General features: G+C 40.1%; 1 protein-coding gene across 1 annotated transcript; it reads right to left on the bottom strand.

The window, feature by feature from the left end:
• Positions 1-1,722: 1,722 nt before the first annotated feature.
• Positions 1,723-14,350, bottom strand: LOC143635035 (putative magnesium transporter NIPA1). The gene is made up of 9 exons (XM_077102946.1): positions 14,235-14,350; positions 5,217-5,230; positions 4,922-4,978; positions 4,711-4,801; positions 3,999-4,159; positions 3,388-3,515; positions 3,173-3,310; positions 2,980-3,072; positions 1,723-1,948 (listed from the first exon to the last, which is right to left on the bottom strand). The coding sequence occupies exons 1-9, from the start codon at positions 14,348-14,350 to the stop codon at positions 1,787-1,789; spliced, it is 960 nt and encodes a 319-aa protein (XP_076959061.1). The 3' UTR covers positions 1,723-1,786.
• Positions 14,351-14,464: the final 114 nt, after the last annotated feature.

Below are 14,464 nucleotides of genomic sequence, written 5' to 3'. Positions count from 1 at the left end.
TCAGAATTTATTTGTATATATCATTAAAGAACTTTTTTTTTCATGGGGTGTGGACAAACCCCATGTCATCAACATGGGTCCGCCATTGAATGTAGGTAGTCTTCAACCTACAAATTTGACGCCTCTATACTAGTGGTGGAGATTTAAAGTTGGGGAGTTCTTTTATGTAATATTTTTCCTTCTTGTTGTTGCATATCTCGTTTGTAAACATCTTCTCTTTGTTTTCGGGGATATTCGATTGATTGGTTTGAGGTTATCAACAAAAAAATGTCATAAGCAGAACCAACACCCAATAACGTGTTATCGTCTAGAGGAGCTCCTAATTATTAATGACTCTGGTTATGAAATGATTTAACAATCTAGAGCAATTACCTAACGAGACTTAGTCAATCATATTTGTGAATGTGTACATTGTGTGATGTGATGACCCGTCCGAAGTATCCACTCGTATGAGTGTGTATATTAAGTGATGACCCATTCGTAGTATCCGCACACATATTGGTCTCTTGCCCATTTGCACGGAGGCATATTTGTATTAAGAGAAAGATAGCCCTAATGTCACGTTGCACATTTGAAAAAAATACTTAAGATCCTAATGATCAATGCAAACTCGAAGTTAAAACAAAATGGTAATTGATAATATTTTTCTTTGACAATATTTGGTATATGTGGAAGGAGCGGAACAATAGGATCTTAAATCTTTAATCATCATTCGGCATCTAATTCTAGTGTTGGAGGAGACTACAACAAATACAGATGAGTAAAAAATAGAACGTTTTTGAAGTGGTTAAAATGGTGTGGTTTTTGTATTTCAATTACTGAAATGCAATAACTAGGAAAAAAGGGGGGGGGGGGGTTCAAATGAGGCCATTTCTCATTTCATGTGCCACGTCCTTGTGACTTAGTTTAAATTTGTCCAACAAATTCAATTGCCCATAAAAAATGATTAAAGGAATACAATTGTCCATAATAAAAAGATTAAAGGAATACAATTGTCCATAAATTCATGAGTTAAAAGAGAAGTGCGTTTTCGTCCTTGTGGCTTGTTTAAATTTTTGTTAATCCAGTCAAAAAGTTTAAAACTTGATAATTTTAGATAACAAAAATTACAATGAAAATGAAACTCCGGAGTCGAAAAGAGTAAATCGTAAACTTTTAGGTTTAAATAGTAAATTTGAACAAACCATATGGATTAAATTCACTGTTCAAAAAGTTAACATGAGAAAACAAAGTATAATAGCATTCTCCATCTTCATCTCTATAATTACACTAAAAACATCATCTTTTCTCTTTCATTTTCAATTAAATAATACTTTTTTATACTTTTATCATTACATTTTATCTCTCATTCACTTACAACCACTTTCAAAAACATTAAAAAATTATAGAGGTGAACAGTGCATTTCTCCATATTTAACCGTGAACAGTAACATTTTCTCTCTCTTCCTCTCACAGCAACTTTTAACCATCTCTAAAAAGTGGAGACTCCCCTCACAACAACTTTTAACCATCTCTAATTCCCTTATCATGTAAAAAATGATTAAAAATACATGAACACCAAAAGCTAGAACCGAAACTTAATGAAGTAAACAAAAATCTTTCTAACAATTGTGTCACAATATGCACATAAATGAAAACAATAAAGTATCATAATTATCAGTGTTTAATTAAAATAGCCAAAGGTATGAATGAAACAAATCCTCATGGTTCTCAGCATCATCTAACCATATATGCACTTGTTAGTAGTCTCTACTCTAGCCTAATATTTCAGAACTCCGGTGCCAGTTTACAATTCCGCCCTTACGGGGGTTTTCATTTCGGCTTCTTCTGCAGGTGCTGCTGGAGTTCCCATATCCTTAGTTTTATGAAGGAGAAACGTCCCCGAGAAAATAGTCACAAAACCACACAGTTCGGATATTATCTGTGATGCGTTTTGATTATCCCAGTTCTGCAAGAATCACAATTTGTTCAATTATTATCAAGAAAACGTTACAAAACTGAAATTTTTAGCTGTGTGACATGGTTACTGTAACATGAAAATCACCTTGAACATGATCAAATAAATTTCAAGAAAATGTTAAAAAATTGAAAAAATTTAGCTGGTGTCATGGTTAATGTAAAATGTAAATCACCTTAAACATAATCAAATAAATTCCAAGAAAATGTTAAAAAGTTGAAATTTTTAGTTTGGGTGTCATCTAGGGCCGTAGGGGTGTGCATTATAAACGATATGTACCCAAAAAAACAGAAATAACTGAATCGAGATAACTGAACTCATACAAAAACCGACGGTTGTTTTTATGTTTCGTAAAACCCAAACTTTCAGTTAGGTTTCGGTTTTGCGTGTATTTAAAAGCGAATAACTAACCTTTCATTTTAATTTTGAATGTCAAGTAATTTATAAGAATTCAATAAATAGCGTAACCCAAAAACTTACCCAATTGTATAATGAGTTTGGATCAAATACAAATGACTTTTATTGTGAAAAGTGCACAAATAACTAGAGTAATTACGTTTTTGAACTGAGAGTAATTATTATTACTCTATAACTTTTGAACTAGAGTAATTATAATTACACAATATTAATAATTAATCTCAGTTCAAAAATCTAATTACTCTAGTTATTTGTATGTTTAGTATGGTAATTTCATTTGTACTAAATCCCACCCCATTGTATAATAATCAATTAACCATGAATTAACAAAAAGATTCAGGCCCAAATTCTTTATTTAGAGCCAATTTTCTTTTTTGGCCCAAAAACTTTAAACCCAAATATTAAAATAGTCAAACCGAACCCAAACCAAAAAAACTGAAACCGAACAATTTTCAAAACTTAAAAACCAAATTTTCAGTTTTTGGTTCGAAATGAGCCCAAAACCGACCCAAACCGACCCATGCACACCCCTAGTGGTTAGTGTAATATGTAAATCACCTTGACATGATCAATAAATTTCAAGAAAATGTTAAAATATAAATCACCTTGAACATGATCATACTGGCCAAGATTGTGAGGCTTGTAAACATGACATAATAAACCGGCGAAATCACAGCAGTATTAAAGGTGTCTAGTGCCTGCAAATACATAATTTCAATAAATCAAAACATTACATGTAAATATTCTTTTTACAATTTGTATATTTAAAAATAGTAAATTAAATCTTTTTAAACTTACCTTGTTCAAATAATTCAGTTGCATAAGAACAAATCCCACAAGCAATATAGTGAAAAACCATGTTTGAAAATAGACAAACTGATTACTTCCCGAAAACGATAATTTCATCGCGATCCCAACTGCTTTTACACACATTACCTACATTTTTCACATATATTAAAGATAAACGAGTAAAGCCATATATTAATATATAAAAATAAGAAAACAGCACGGACCGTGAGGGAGCCCATAAGAGAACAAATCCCGACATATACGACCAAATGGGTCCCACCGTAGAGTGGCACATAACGGTAAATAAGTATTCCAACAACAACCAATACAATGCCAGCATAAACCAGAAATCCTGTTTTAAGATCCTAAAATTCTGTGTTAGAATTAAAAAATCGAAAGCCATAATCTTGTTTCTTAACTATATGATCTAAATTATAGATTGATACATGGATGGTCTATGTGGTTTACCCAAATTACGGACTTGATTCATACTTTTTAAAAATTACACCTTTAGACCAGACACAAATGGGATGAACTTTTTCTGTCAATTTTCTAAAATGACTAAAATACTAATTATATGTAATGCTTTTATCTATACATAATTTAATTATATTTTTATTTCAACATAATTTAATTTTTTATATGGAGTATCTAGAGGAGGAGTATTTGGTCATTTCGCACACATCCAAGGTCTGAGACTAAATGTGTTACTTATTTGAAAATGTATTGTCTAAAGGTGCAACTTTTGAAAAGTGTGTATCATATCCGTAATTTGGGTAAACCACAAGGACCATCCGTGTAATTCGTTCTGATAAAAGAATATAATATAACGTACCGGGCTCGGTTGCAAAGAACCAAACTTCCTTAACCGACTTGACTTGAGTCTCCTGTGGCGCATGCAAGACGATTGTGGTGGACCCCACTACACACAGAGCGCACCCGACTACACCAAATATATGCAGCCTCTCATCCAGAAAATAATGGGCTAAAACTGCACTGAATAACATTTTGTGGTACAGATTTATGTGAGTAAACATATAAAATTTTGTACACTGTAAACGAACCAAACGAACATGAACGGAGCATGTTATTGTTCATTTTTAACCGAACAAACGCTCGAACACAAAGAATAGAACAAATGTCCGTGTTCATTCGTTAAGAAACTGTACATGTTCATGTCCATTTATGTTTGTTCGTTAACAATATAAATAAGCAGTTCACGAACGTAAACGAACAAATATACTAGTTAAAATCAGTTCAAAGTAATGTGAAGAAAAATGTGTTGGGCCTAGAAAGTAGTTAAAACTAGACTAAAATGTAATCGGTCAAAAGATTATAATGAATATATTAACAAACGTAAATGAACGAACGAGACATTTGCTCGTTTTCGTTCGTTTAAATAAATGAACAAAACTTTTTGATCATGTTCATTCATTTTTTAGATAAACGAACTTCCTGCCGAACGGTTCACTAAACGTCGGGTAAGTTTACAGGCCTAAAAAAAGCATTTGTATCTAAAAAAAATACCATAAATATGTTAACAATACCTGATTATCATACTTAAGGCTCCTAAAGGGGTTACAAGTATTGCGGGCGCATATGCATAAGCTGAAAAATTTGCCACCTCACCGATGATCACTGCAAATTGATTAAATTTATAATAAGAACAAAAAAAAAAGATAAAGAATTGTGGGTTTGTGTATGATTTCAAATGTTAGAAAAGGAATGATGCAAAAGTGTGGTGAAATTAGAGCTTACTGCTTATCATCCCGGCCCACCACCAGGGTTCTTTTAAGTATGAATAGCCTCCTGAACCTAATCAAAGGATTTATAGATAATTAAGGTTGCTTGATCAAAATACATAAGCTAAACACAATTTGATTATTATTAACAAAATCTATTGCTTAAACGAGGTTAATCATGAATGAATTAACAAAAACCCCATAACTTAACAACATTATATGATCAGAATCAAGTCATAAACCCTAATTCACAACATACAAATAAATATAAAATAAAAATTGAGAGGGAGTGATAAATTAAAGTAAGTAACCTGCTCTGACTCCTGTAATGTGACACCCGGTAAATTTCCCAACCCCTTAAACTAAGTAATCAACCTAATAATTAGGTGATTGTAAATATTATGCGCGCCATGTTAGTCAGCGCGTGCATGTGTTATGTGCGCCCTGCGCGAGCGCACCATGTTAAGAACCAGCGTGAGCATATGTTATATGCGCCATGCGTGAACGTATTGGCCTTATGTTTTCATGTAACTTAAACGTTTTGTCTATGGGTTGACCATCCCGCATGATGCTAAGGCGGGTGCATCCTACATCGTTTGTGCGCGTGCGGAAGGGAACTAACCTACCCGCATGGCGGGAACTTTGAGAGCTAGTTTGTCTGAAGCTCCAGGATGGAATTGACTTCAACATGACTGATCACTATGTTGAAATACCAAAACCACCTGGAGAATCTACAAATGAAACTCAAATGTCCCTAACTGCGAGAAGGTTACGCACCTACCCGCAGCAAAGAAATGTTCTACACGCAGGAAGCTATGCGCACCAAGTTATACGCGCAGAACACTTAGTCAAAATGATCAGATTTAAGGAAATTGTCCCCGCCCAAAAGAGGGCGGTAGCGTGTTTCAGAAAACTTCTACTTTTTACTGTACACTGTCTAAAGCACTGAAAAAGCAAACTGCAAAAGTCAACTGCCAGCCACCCACTCTCACCAACCACAGCCCTGCATGTCCTGTCCATATCAAATCAGAATCTTTAATCTACTTTTCTACTCTTTTTAATAAATAATAATAATTTCCATACTTTATCATCATTTCAAAAGATTACAATTCCCTAAAGCAAGGGATTATGTTCCCTTGAGTTTGCCTATAAATTTGTAGCCTAAATTATCACCCAAAACACACTTCAAGGAACTACAAACTTGCACTAATCTTTTCCCAAGCATCCATTGTTTCCAGCTCCGATCCTGTTACTAGGTAAGCCTAGATTATAACCTTGAGATCTACTTTCCAACCCTTATATCTTGATCTTAATATATATAATTGTTATTTAATCGTATTCTAGACCTTCGATTCCGAGGCCAACACCAAGAAAACCCGAATCTCGATTAATCCCTTAACAAGAACCACAGGTGAGTCTCACAGCCCCTATTTTCACTATTTTCACCATTTTAAACTGCTTTCGGGGCGAGGAACACGTATTTAAATAATGTTTTATCATGGTATATTTACAAGCTAAGCAAACGATTACGTGTTTAAGTTATGTTTCATGATGAGCAATGCGAACAGTTATCTATGGTTTTTCGATGATAGTGCACCAGATTCGAGTAAGTGATCACTTTACCATTGGAACTCTAAGGGTAGGGACTGCTGGTTTGATCCGCCCACTCGTAGGGGTCGCACCTCTTACACAGACGAGTGCCTAGCACGGGGCAGTACTATGGGTTTGAGCCCGTTCGTAGAGGTCGCTCCTCTTACGCAGACGAGCGCCTTGTTTTCCGGCACAACGTCCGCGCGTAACCCGCGGGACGGTATTACAGCATATATTCGCTCGTAGTGGCAGCGCCACTTACACAGACGAGCACAGTTTTCCAGAAGTGTCTGCGCGTAACCCGCGGGACAGTATTACGTTATTTTAGCTCGTAGTGGCAGCGCCACTTACACAGACGAGCACAGTTCCCAGAAATGTTCGCGCGTAACCCGCGGAACGATTTTATCAGAATATGTTGATATAACTATGTTTTACCAAGCATGTGTTTAATGATGCTACCAGAATTATGTTTCAGAATGATTTGTATCAAGATTATGATGCAATACGATTTATCAAGTTACTAAAACTTGTGAACTCACTCAGTTTATACTGATTCAAATGTTTTTACGTGTCTTTCAGGAGATAACTAGGTAGCGCATGGAGTCGCACTTAGAGCACCACACGCTGAACATCTAAAACAAGCTTTTTGGAAGATTTTGGTTTTATCCCCTCGATGCGCACGGTTACCCGCCGCGCAAGGGGATATGGCGAGAAAATCTTCAGTTTTAGTACTTGGATGTTTTTTATGTAATCCTTAAACAATGTAATGTATTTGTATTAAACTTCTCATGCGCAATAAAAATCTTTGAATGTTTTGCAATGGCCCGTGCTTAAGTATCAATCCCCACTCGCGCGCGCCCGGCTGTTTCCGCCGCTCAGGGCCGGGTGTGACAGATTGGTATCAGAGCACTGGTTATAGCGAACTAGGAAAAGAAGTTTTTAACCTAGACTATAACCTTTGGGGAATCGCATGAAATATTTTTCAAAGAATATTTTCAAAAGAAAAATCACACACGCACTTAGGAACACGGGTCACAGTGTCTAGAGATAAGAACATTATGTGCTCTGAGTACATGCGCTAAGTTTGTTGTATTTTCTTTTTATGAAAGAATGCCTCCAACCAGAGCCAAGGGAATTACCATGACACCCGAGGAGCTCGCAGAAATAATCGCGCAGGCGATTGCAACGCATGAGGCCAGCAAGGCCGAATCTAGTCAGGGTCGCCAAGAGAACGAGACCCCAGAACCCGAATCAGGAGCCTTGGACAAAGGATGCTCCTATAAAACATTCATGGCCTGTAGGCCTTGGCCGTTCAAAGGCACCGAAGGAGCCATTGGGCTCTACAATTGGATTGACAAGATGGAGACAGTTCTCTCCATCAGCGGATGTAGTGAAAACCAGAAGGTCCTTTACGCGACCTGCATGTTCCAAGAAGCAGCTTCATCTTGGTGGAAGCTCCAAGTAAAGACTTTGGGGCGAGAAGTTGCTCTTCACAAGACCTGGGAAGAATTGAAAGAAATGTTGATGAGAAAGTTCTGCTCTCGCGCAGAAATTCAGAGCTTGCAACAAGAATTCTGGAACCACACCATGGTAGGAACAGATATCGATGCCTACACCAATCGTTTCAACGAGCTTTGCCAGCTGGTGCCAGACATGGCAAACACAGAAGAAAAGAAAATCGAGAGGTACATCTTTGGGTTACCTCCTGTCGTTAGAGTCCCGCTCAACGCCGCCGCACCTCCGACCTTTGACGAGGCGGTTGCGCGAGCCATCACCCTTACAAGGGATACGGTTCGTGCGGGTATGTTGACCACCCGCTTGAACGAGCAGCGAACCTCTGACTCCAAGAGGAAATGGAACTCCCACCGAGGATCAGACTTCAAGCAGCCACCGCCCAAGAAGCAGGAAAGCACAAGGGTTTACGCGATTCAAGCCGCGGAACCATCAAGGAAAGGATACAGCGGGCCTTACCCATGGTGCAACAAATGCAAGTATCACCACGAAGGCGAATGCGCGAACGTCACGTGCGCCAAATGTGGCAGACCAGGACACAAGACGGTGAATTGCCGTGCTAAAGAAGCTGGAGCCAATGACAACTGCTACGCATGCGGGAAGCCTGGACACTTCAGTCGGGATTGCCCACAGAAAGGAAACCAAGCTCGCGGGAGAGCTTTTGTGATCGGCGCGGGTGAAGCAAAGGAAGAGCCGAATGTGGTAACCGGTACGTTCTTGCTTAACGGTCATTATGCATCTGTCTTATTTGATACTGGCGCTGACCTAAGTTTTATATCCCATGAGTTTAAAAACTCCCTGGGCTTAGCGACCAGTAGGCTAGACAAACCTTATACTATAGAACTAGCCAATGGTAGGCAGTTATGCGCGAATGAAAGGACGGAGCAATGTGTGTTAGTCATGGGAGGTCATGAGTTCAATATTAACTTGTTACCAATAGATTTGGGAAGTTTCGATATTGTGGTAGGTATGGATTGGTTGGTCGAGAATCTCGCGGAGATTGTTTGTCATGAGAAACAGGTTCGGATTCCACTGTTGAACGGAGAAACTTTGATGATTCAAGGGGAAAGAAGGGGAGTTGCGACGAAACTGATTTCATGCCTAAAGGCGCGTAAGTGCCTAAGGAAAGGGTGCTACGCCTTCCTGGCGCATGTAGTAAAGAAAGGAGATGAGCGAAGAATTGAAGACTTACCAGTAGTGCGCGAATTTCCAGAAGTTTTTCCTGAAGATTTGCCCGGGTTACCGCCGCCGCGACAAGTCGAGTTTCGTATTAATTTGGTCCCAGGAGCTGCGCCAGTAGCTCGAGCGCCTTATCGCTTAGCTCCATCTGAGATGCAAGAGCTATCCAATCAGTTACAGGAACTATTGGATAAGGGTTTCATACGCCCAAGCTTTTCACCTTGGGGAGCTCCAGTACTGTTTGTAAAGAAGAAAGATGGTTCGTTCAGAATGTGTATTGACTACAGGGAGCTGAACAAGCTGACAGTCAAAAATCGGTACCCCTTACCGAGGATTGACGACTTGTTTGACCAGTTGCAGGGATCCAGTTATTATTCGAAGATAGATCTACGGTCAGGATACCACCAACTTAGGGTCCATGAGGAAGACGCGCCAAAGACAGCCTTCCGAACCAGATATGGCCATTATGAGTTCTTAGTGATGCCTTTCGGGCTAACTAATGCGCCGGCTATATTCATGGATCTGATGAACCGTGTGTGCAAACCATACTTGGACAAGTTTGTGATTGTGTTTATAGATGATATTTTGATTTACTCTCGAACCAAGGCCGAGCATGAGCAACACCTGAGAATGATTTTAGAATTGTTAAGGAAAGAAAAGTTGTATGCGAAGTTTTCCAAGTGCGAATTTTGGCTTAGAGAAGTTCACTTCCTCGGTCACGTTGTAAACGAGAAAGGAATTCACGTTGATCCTTCCAAAGTCAAGGCCATCGAAAACTGGGAAGCGCCAAAAACCCCAACTGAGGTGAGGCAATTCCTTGGACTAGCTGGCTACTATCGACGCTTCATTGAGAACTTCTCCAAGATAGCTCTACCTCTGACCGCGCTAACTCAGAAAGACAAGGCGTTTATTTGGGGCAAGAATCAGGAAGCGGCATTTCAAATGTTGAAACAGAAGTTATGTAGTGCGCCAATCTTATCCCTGCCCGAGGGGACAGATGACATCGTTGTTTACTGCGACGCTTCACATCAAGGACTCGGATGTGTCCTTATGCAGCGAGACAAAGTTATAGCGTATGCCTCGCGCCAACTTAAGACCAATGAGAAGAACTACACAACGCATGATTTAGAACTTGGAGCTGTTGTCTTCGCGCTAAAGATTTGGCGCCATTACCTCTACGGTACGAAATGTGTAATCTTTACGGATCATAAGAGCCTCCAACATATATTCGATCAGAAGGAATTAAACATGAGGCAACGAAGATGGGTTGAATTGTTGAATGATTATGATTGCGAGATCAAGTATCATCCGGGGAAAGCGAATGTGGTAGCAGACGCGCTAAGCAGAAAGGAGCGAATAAAAACGCTACGAGTCAAGGCTCTAAGGTTGACCATTCACGCAGATCTCTCTACCCGCATCCGAGACGCTCAGCAAGAAGCCTTGAAACCAGAGTTTGTTAAAAACGAATGCCTTGGGGGTATGGTTAAGAATTTGGAACTTAAAGGGAACAACACTCGATATTTTGCCAACCGCATATGGGTCCCTCTCAAGGGAGGATTGCGCGAGCAGGTATTAAACGAAGCTCACAAGACGCGATATTCCGTACATCCTGGCGCAGACAAGATGTACCAAGATGTTAAAACGCTGTATTGGTGGCCCAATCTTAAAGGCGCCATCGCGATGTATGTCGGTAAGTGCCTGACGTGTTCAAAAGTAAAGGCTGAATACCAGAAACCATCGGGGTTGCTTCAACAGCCAGAAATTCCCATGTGGAAGTGGGAACAAATCTCTATGGACTTCATCACCAAACTGCCAAGGACACCTGGGGGTTATGACACGATATGGGTTATTGTAGATCGGCTAACTAAGTCAGCGCACTTCCTGCCGATTAAAGAAACTGATAAAATGGAAAAGCTAGCCCGACTATATATTCGAGAAATAGTTTCAAAACATGGAGTCCCAGTGTCCATCATTTCTGATAGAGATAGTCGGTTCACCTCAAGGTTTTGGAGATCGTTACAAGGAGCTCTAGGTACTCGCCTTGATATGAGTACAGCTTATCATCCTCAAACGGATGGGCAAAGCGAGCGAACAATCCAGACATTGGAAGATATGCTGCGCGCGTGCGCGATCGATTTTGGAGGTAGTTGGGATACCCACCTCCCGTTGGTTGAATTTTCTTACAATAACAGTTATCACACAAGCATTAAGGCTGCGCCGTTCGAAGCTTTATATGGGCGCAAGTGTAGATCCCCACTGTGTTGGGCTGAAGTGGGCGACAAGCAAATGACTGGTCCAGAAGTGATCCAAGAAACAACAGACAAGATTTTTCAGATAAGGGATCGCCTTAAGGCAGCACGCGACAGACAGAAAAGTTATGCTGATATGAGAAGGAAACCGTTGGAGTTTCAAGTAGGGGATAAAGTACTTTTGAAAGTCTCTCCATGGAAGGGAGTCCCCCGTTTCGGTAAGCGAGGAAAGCTAAATCCGCGCTACATTGGACCTTTTGAGATCCTGGAGAGGATCGGTCCAGTTGCTTATAAACTCCGTCTACCCGCCGAACTCAGTAGAGTTCATGATACGTTTCATGTATCCAACCTCAAGAAATGTTTATCTGACGAAACGTTGATTTTACCGGTGGAAGAAATTCATATTGACAAACAGCTGCACTTCGTAGAAGAGCCTATAGCAGTAACCGATTGGAAAGAACAAAGGTTGCGCAGAAGCAGAATCAAGTTGGTAAAAGTTCAATGGAACTCAAGGCGTGGGCCTGAATTCACTTGGGAAAGAGAAGATCAGATGCGCATAAAATACCCACACCTCTTTCAGAATATGGCTTCTGCCAGCAACGTCTCTTAAATTTCGGGACGAAATTCGTTTAACGAGGGGAGAATGTGACACCCGGTAAATTTCCCAACCCCTTAAACTAAGTAATCAACCTAATAATTAGGTGATTGTAAATATTATGCGCGCCATGTTAGTCAGCGCGTGCATGTGTTATGTGCGCCCTGCGCGAGCGCACCATGTTAAGAACCAGCGTGAGCATATGTTATATGCGCCATGCGTGAACGTATTGGCCTTATGTTTTCATGTAACTTAAACGTTTTGTCTATGGGTTGACCATCCCGCATGATGCTAAGGCGGGTGCATCCTACATCGTTTGTGCGCGTGCGGAAGGGAACTAACCTACCCGCATGGCGGGAACTTTGAGAGCTAGTTTGTCTGAAGCTCCAGGATGGAATTGACTTCAACATGACTGATCACTATGTTGAAATACCAAAACCACCTGGAGAATCTACAAATGAAACTCAAATGTCCCTAACTGCGAGAAGGTTACGCACCTACCCGCAGCAAAGAAATGTTCTACACGCAGGAAGCTATGCGCACCAAGTTATACGCGCAGAACACTTAGTCAAAATGATCAGATTTAAGGAAATTGTCCCCGCCCAAAAGAGGGCGGTAGCGTGTTTCAGAAAACTTCTACTTTTTACTGTACACTGTCTAAAGCACTGAAAAAGCAAACTGCAAAAGTCAACTGCCAGCCACCCACTCTCACCAACCACAGCCCTGCATGTCCTGTCCATATCAAATCAGAATCTTTAATCTACTTTTCTACTCTTTTTAATAAATAATAATAATTTCCATACTTTATCATCATTTCAAAAGATTACAATTCCCTAAAGCAAGGGATTATGTTCCCTTGAGTTTGCCTATAAATTTGTAGCCTAAATTATCACCCAAAACACACTTCAAGGAACTACAAACTTGCACTAATCTTTTCCCAAGCATCCATTGTTTCCAGCTCCGATCCTGTTACTAGGTAAGCCTAGATTATAACCTTGAGATCTACTTTCCAACCCTTATATCTTGATCTTAATATATATAATTGTTATTTAATCGTATTCTAGACCTTCGATTCCGAGGCCAACACCAAGAAAACCCGAATCTCGATTAATCCCTTAACAAGAACCACAGGTGAGTCTCACAGCCCCTATTTTCACTATTTTCACCATTTTAAACTGCTTTCGGGGCGAGGGACACGTATTTAAATAATGTTTTATCATGGTATATTTACAAGCTAAGCAAACGATTACGTGTTTAAGTTATGTTTCATGATGAGCAATGCGAACAGTTATCTATGGTTTTTCGATGATAGTGCACCAGATTCGAGTAAGTGATCACTTTACCATTGGAACTCTAAGGGTAGGGACTGCTGGTTTGATCCGCCCACTCGTAGGGGTCGCACCTCTTACACAGACGAGTGCCTAGCACGGGGCAGTACTATGGGTTTGAGCCCGTTCGTAGAGGTCGCTCCTCTTACGCAGACGAGCGCCTTGTTTTCCGGCACAACGTCCGCGCGTAACCCGCGGGACGGTATTACAGCATATATTCGCTCGTAGTGGCAGCGCCACTTACACAGACGAGCACAGTTTTCCAGAAGTGTCTGCGCGTAACCCGCGGGACAGTATTACGTTATTTTAGCTCGTAGTGGCAGCGCCACTTACACAGACGAGCACAGTTCCCAGAAATGTTCGCGCGTAACCCGCGGAACGATTTTATCAGAATATGTTGATATAACTATGTTTTACCAAGCATGTGTTTAATGATGCTACCAGAATTATGTTTCAGAATGATTTGTATCAAGATTATGATGCAATACGATTTATCAAGTTACTAAAACTTGTGAACTCACTCAGTTTATACTGATTCAAATGTTTTTACGTGTCTTTCAGGAGATAACTAGGTAGCGCATGGAGTCGCACTTAGAGCACCACACGCTGAACATCTAAAACAAGCTTTTTGGAAGATTTTGGTTTTATCCCCTCGATGCGCACGGTTACCCGCCGCGCAAGGGGATATGGCGAGAAAATCTTCAGTTTTAGTACTTGGATGTTTTTTATGTAATCCTTAAACAATGTAATGTATTTGTATTAAACTTCTCATGCGCAATAAAAATCTTTGAATGTTTTGCAATGGCCCGTGCTTAAGTATCAATCCCCACTCGCGCGCGCCCGGCTGTTTCCGCCGCTCAGGGCCGGGTGTGACATGTAAGAGCAGCATTCATGAGGCCCTTCTTCTTAATAATAAAACTGGATCCAATAAACACACTCGAAGACAAAGCCAACACAAGCCCATGGACATTATCAGACGACATGCCACCCATCAAACACAAACACAAACCCTAAACCCACAATCCGATCGATCAACAAACACTCTAATCTTATTTGGCAAATAAATGGGTGGTATATTGTGAAAATTAATAATAAAGAATTGAAAA

Source organism: Bidens hawaiensis, unplaced genomic scaffold (assembly GCF_021521415.1).
Source record: "Bidens hawaiensis isolate Kalapana, Puna unplaced genomic scaffold, B.hawaiensis_p1.1 tig00007389_1, whole genome shotgun sequence".
In the NCBI taxonomy this organism is placed as follows: Eukaryota; Viridiplantae; Streptophyta; class Magnoliopsida; order Asterales; family Asteraceae; genus Bidens; species Bidens hawaiensis.
The sequence above is the reverse complement of the archived record's forward strand: the minus strand, read 5'-3'. Positions and strand labels throughout refer to the sequence as shown.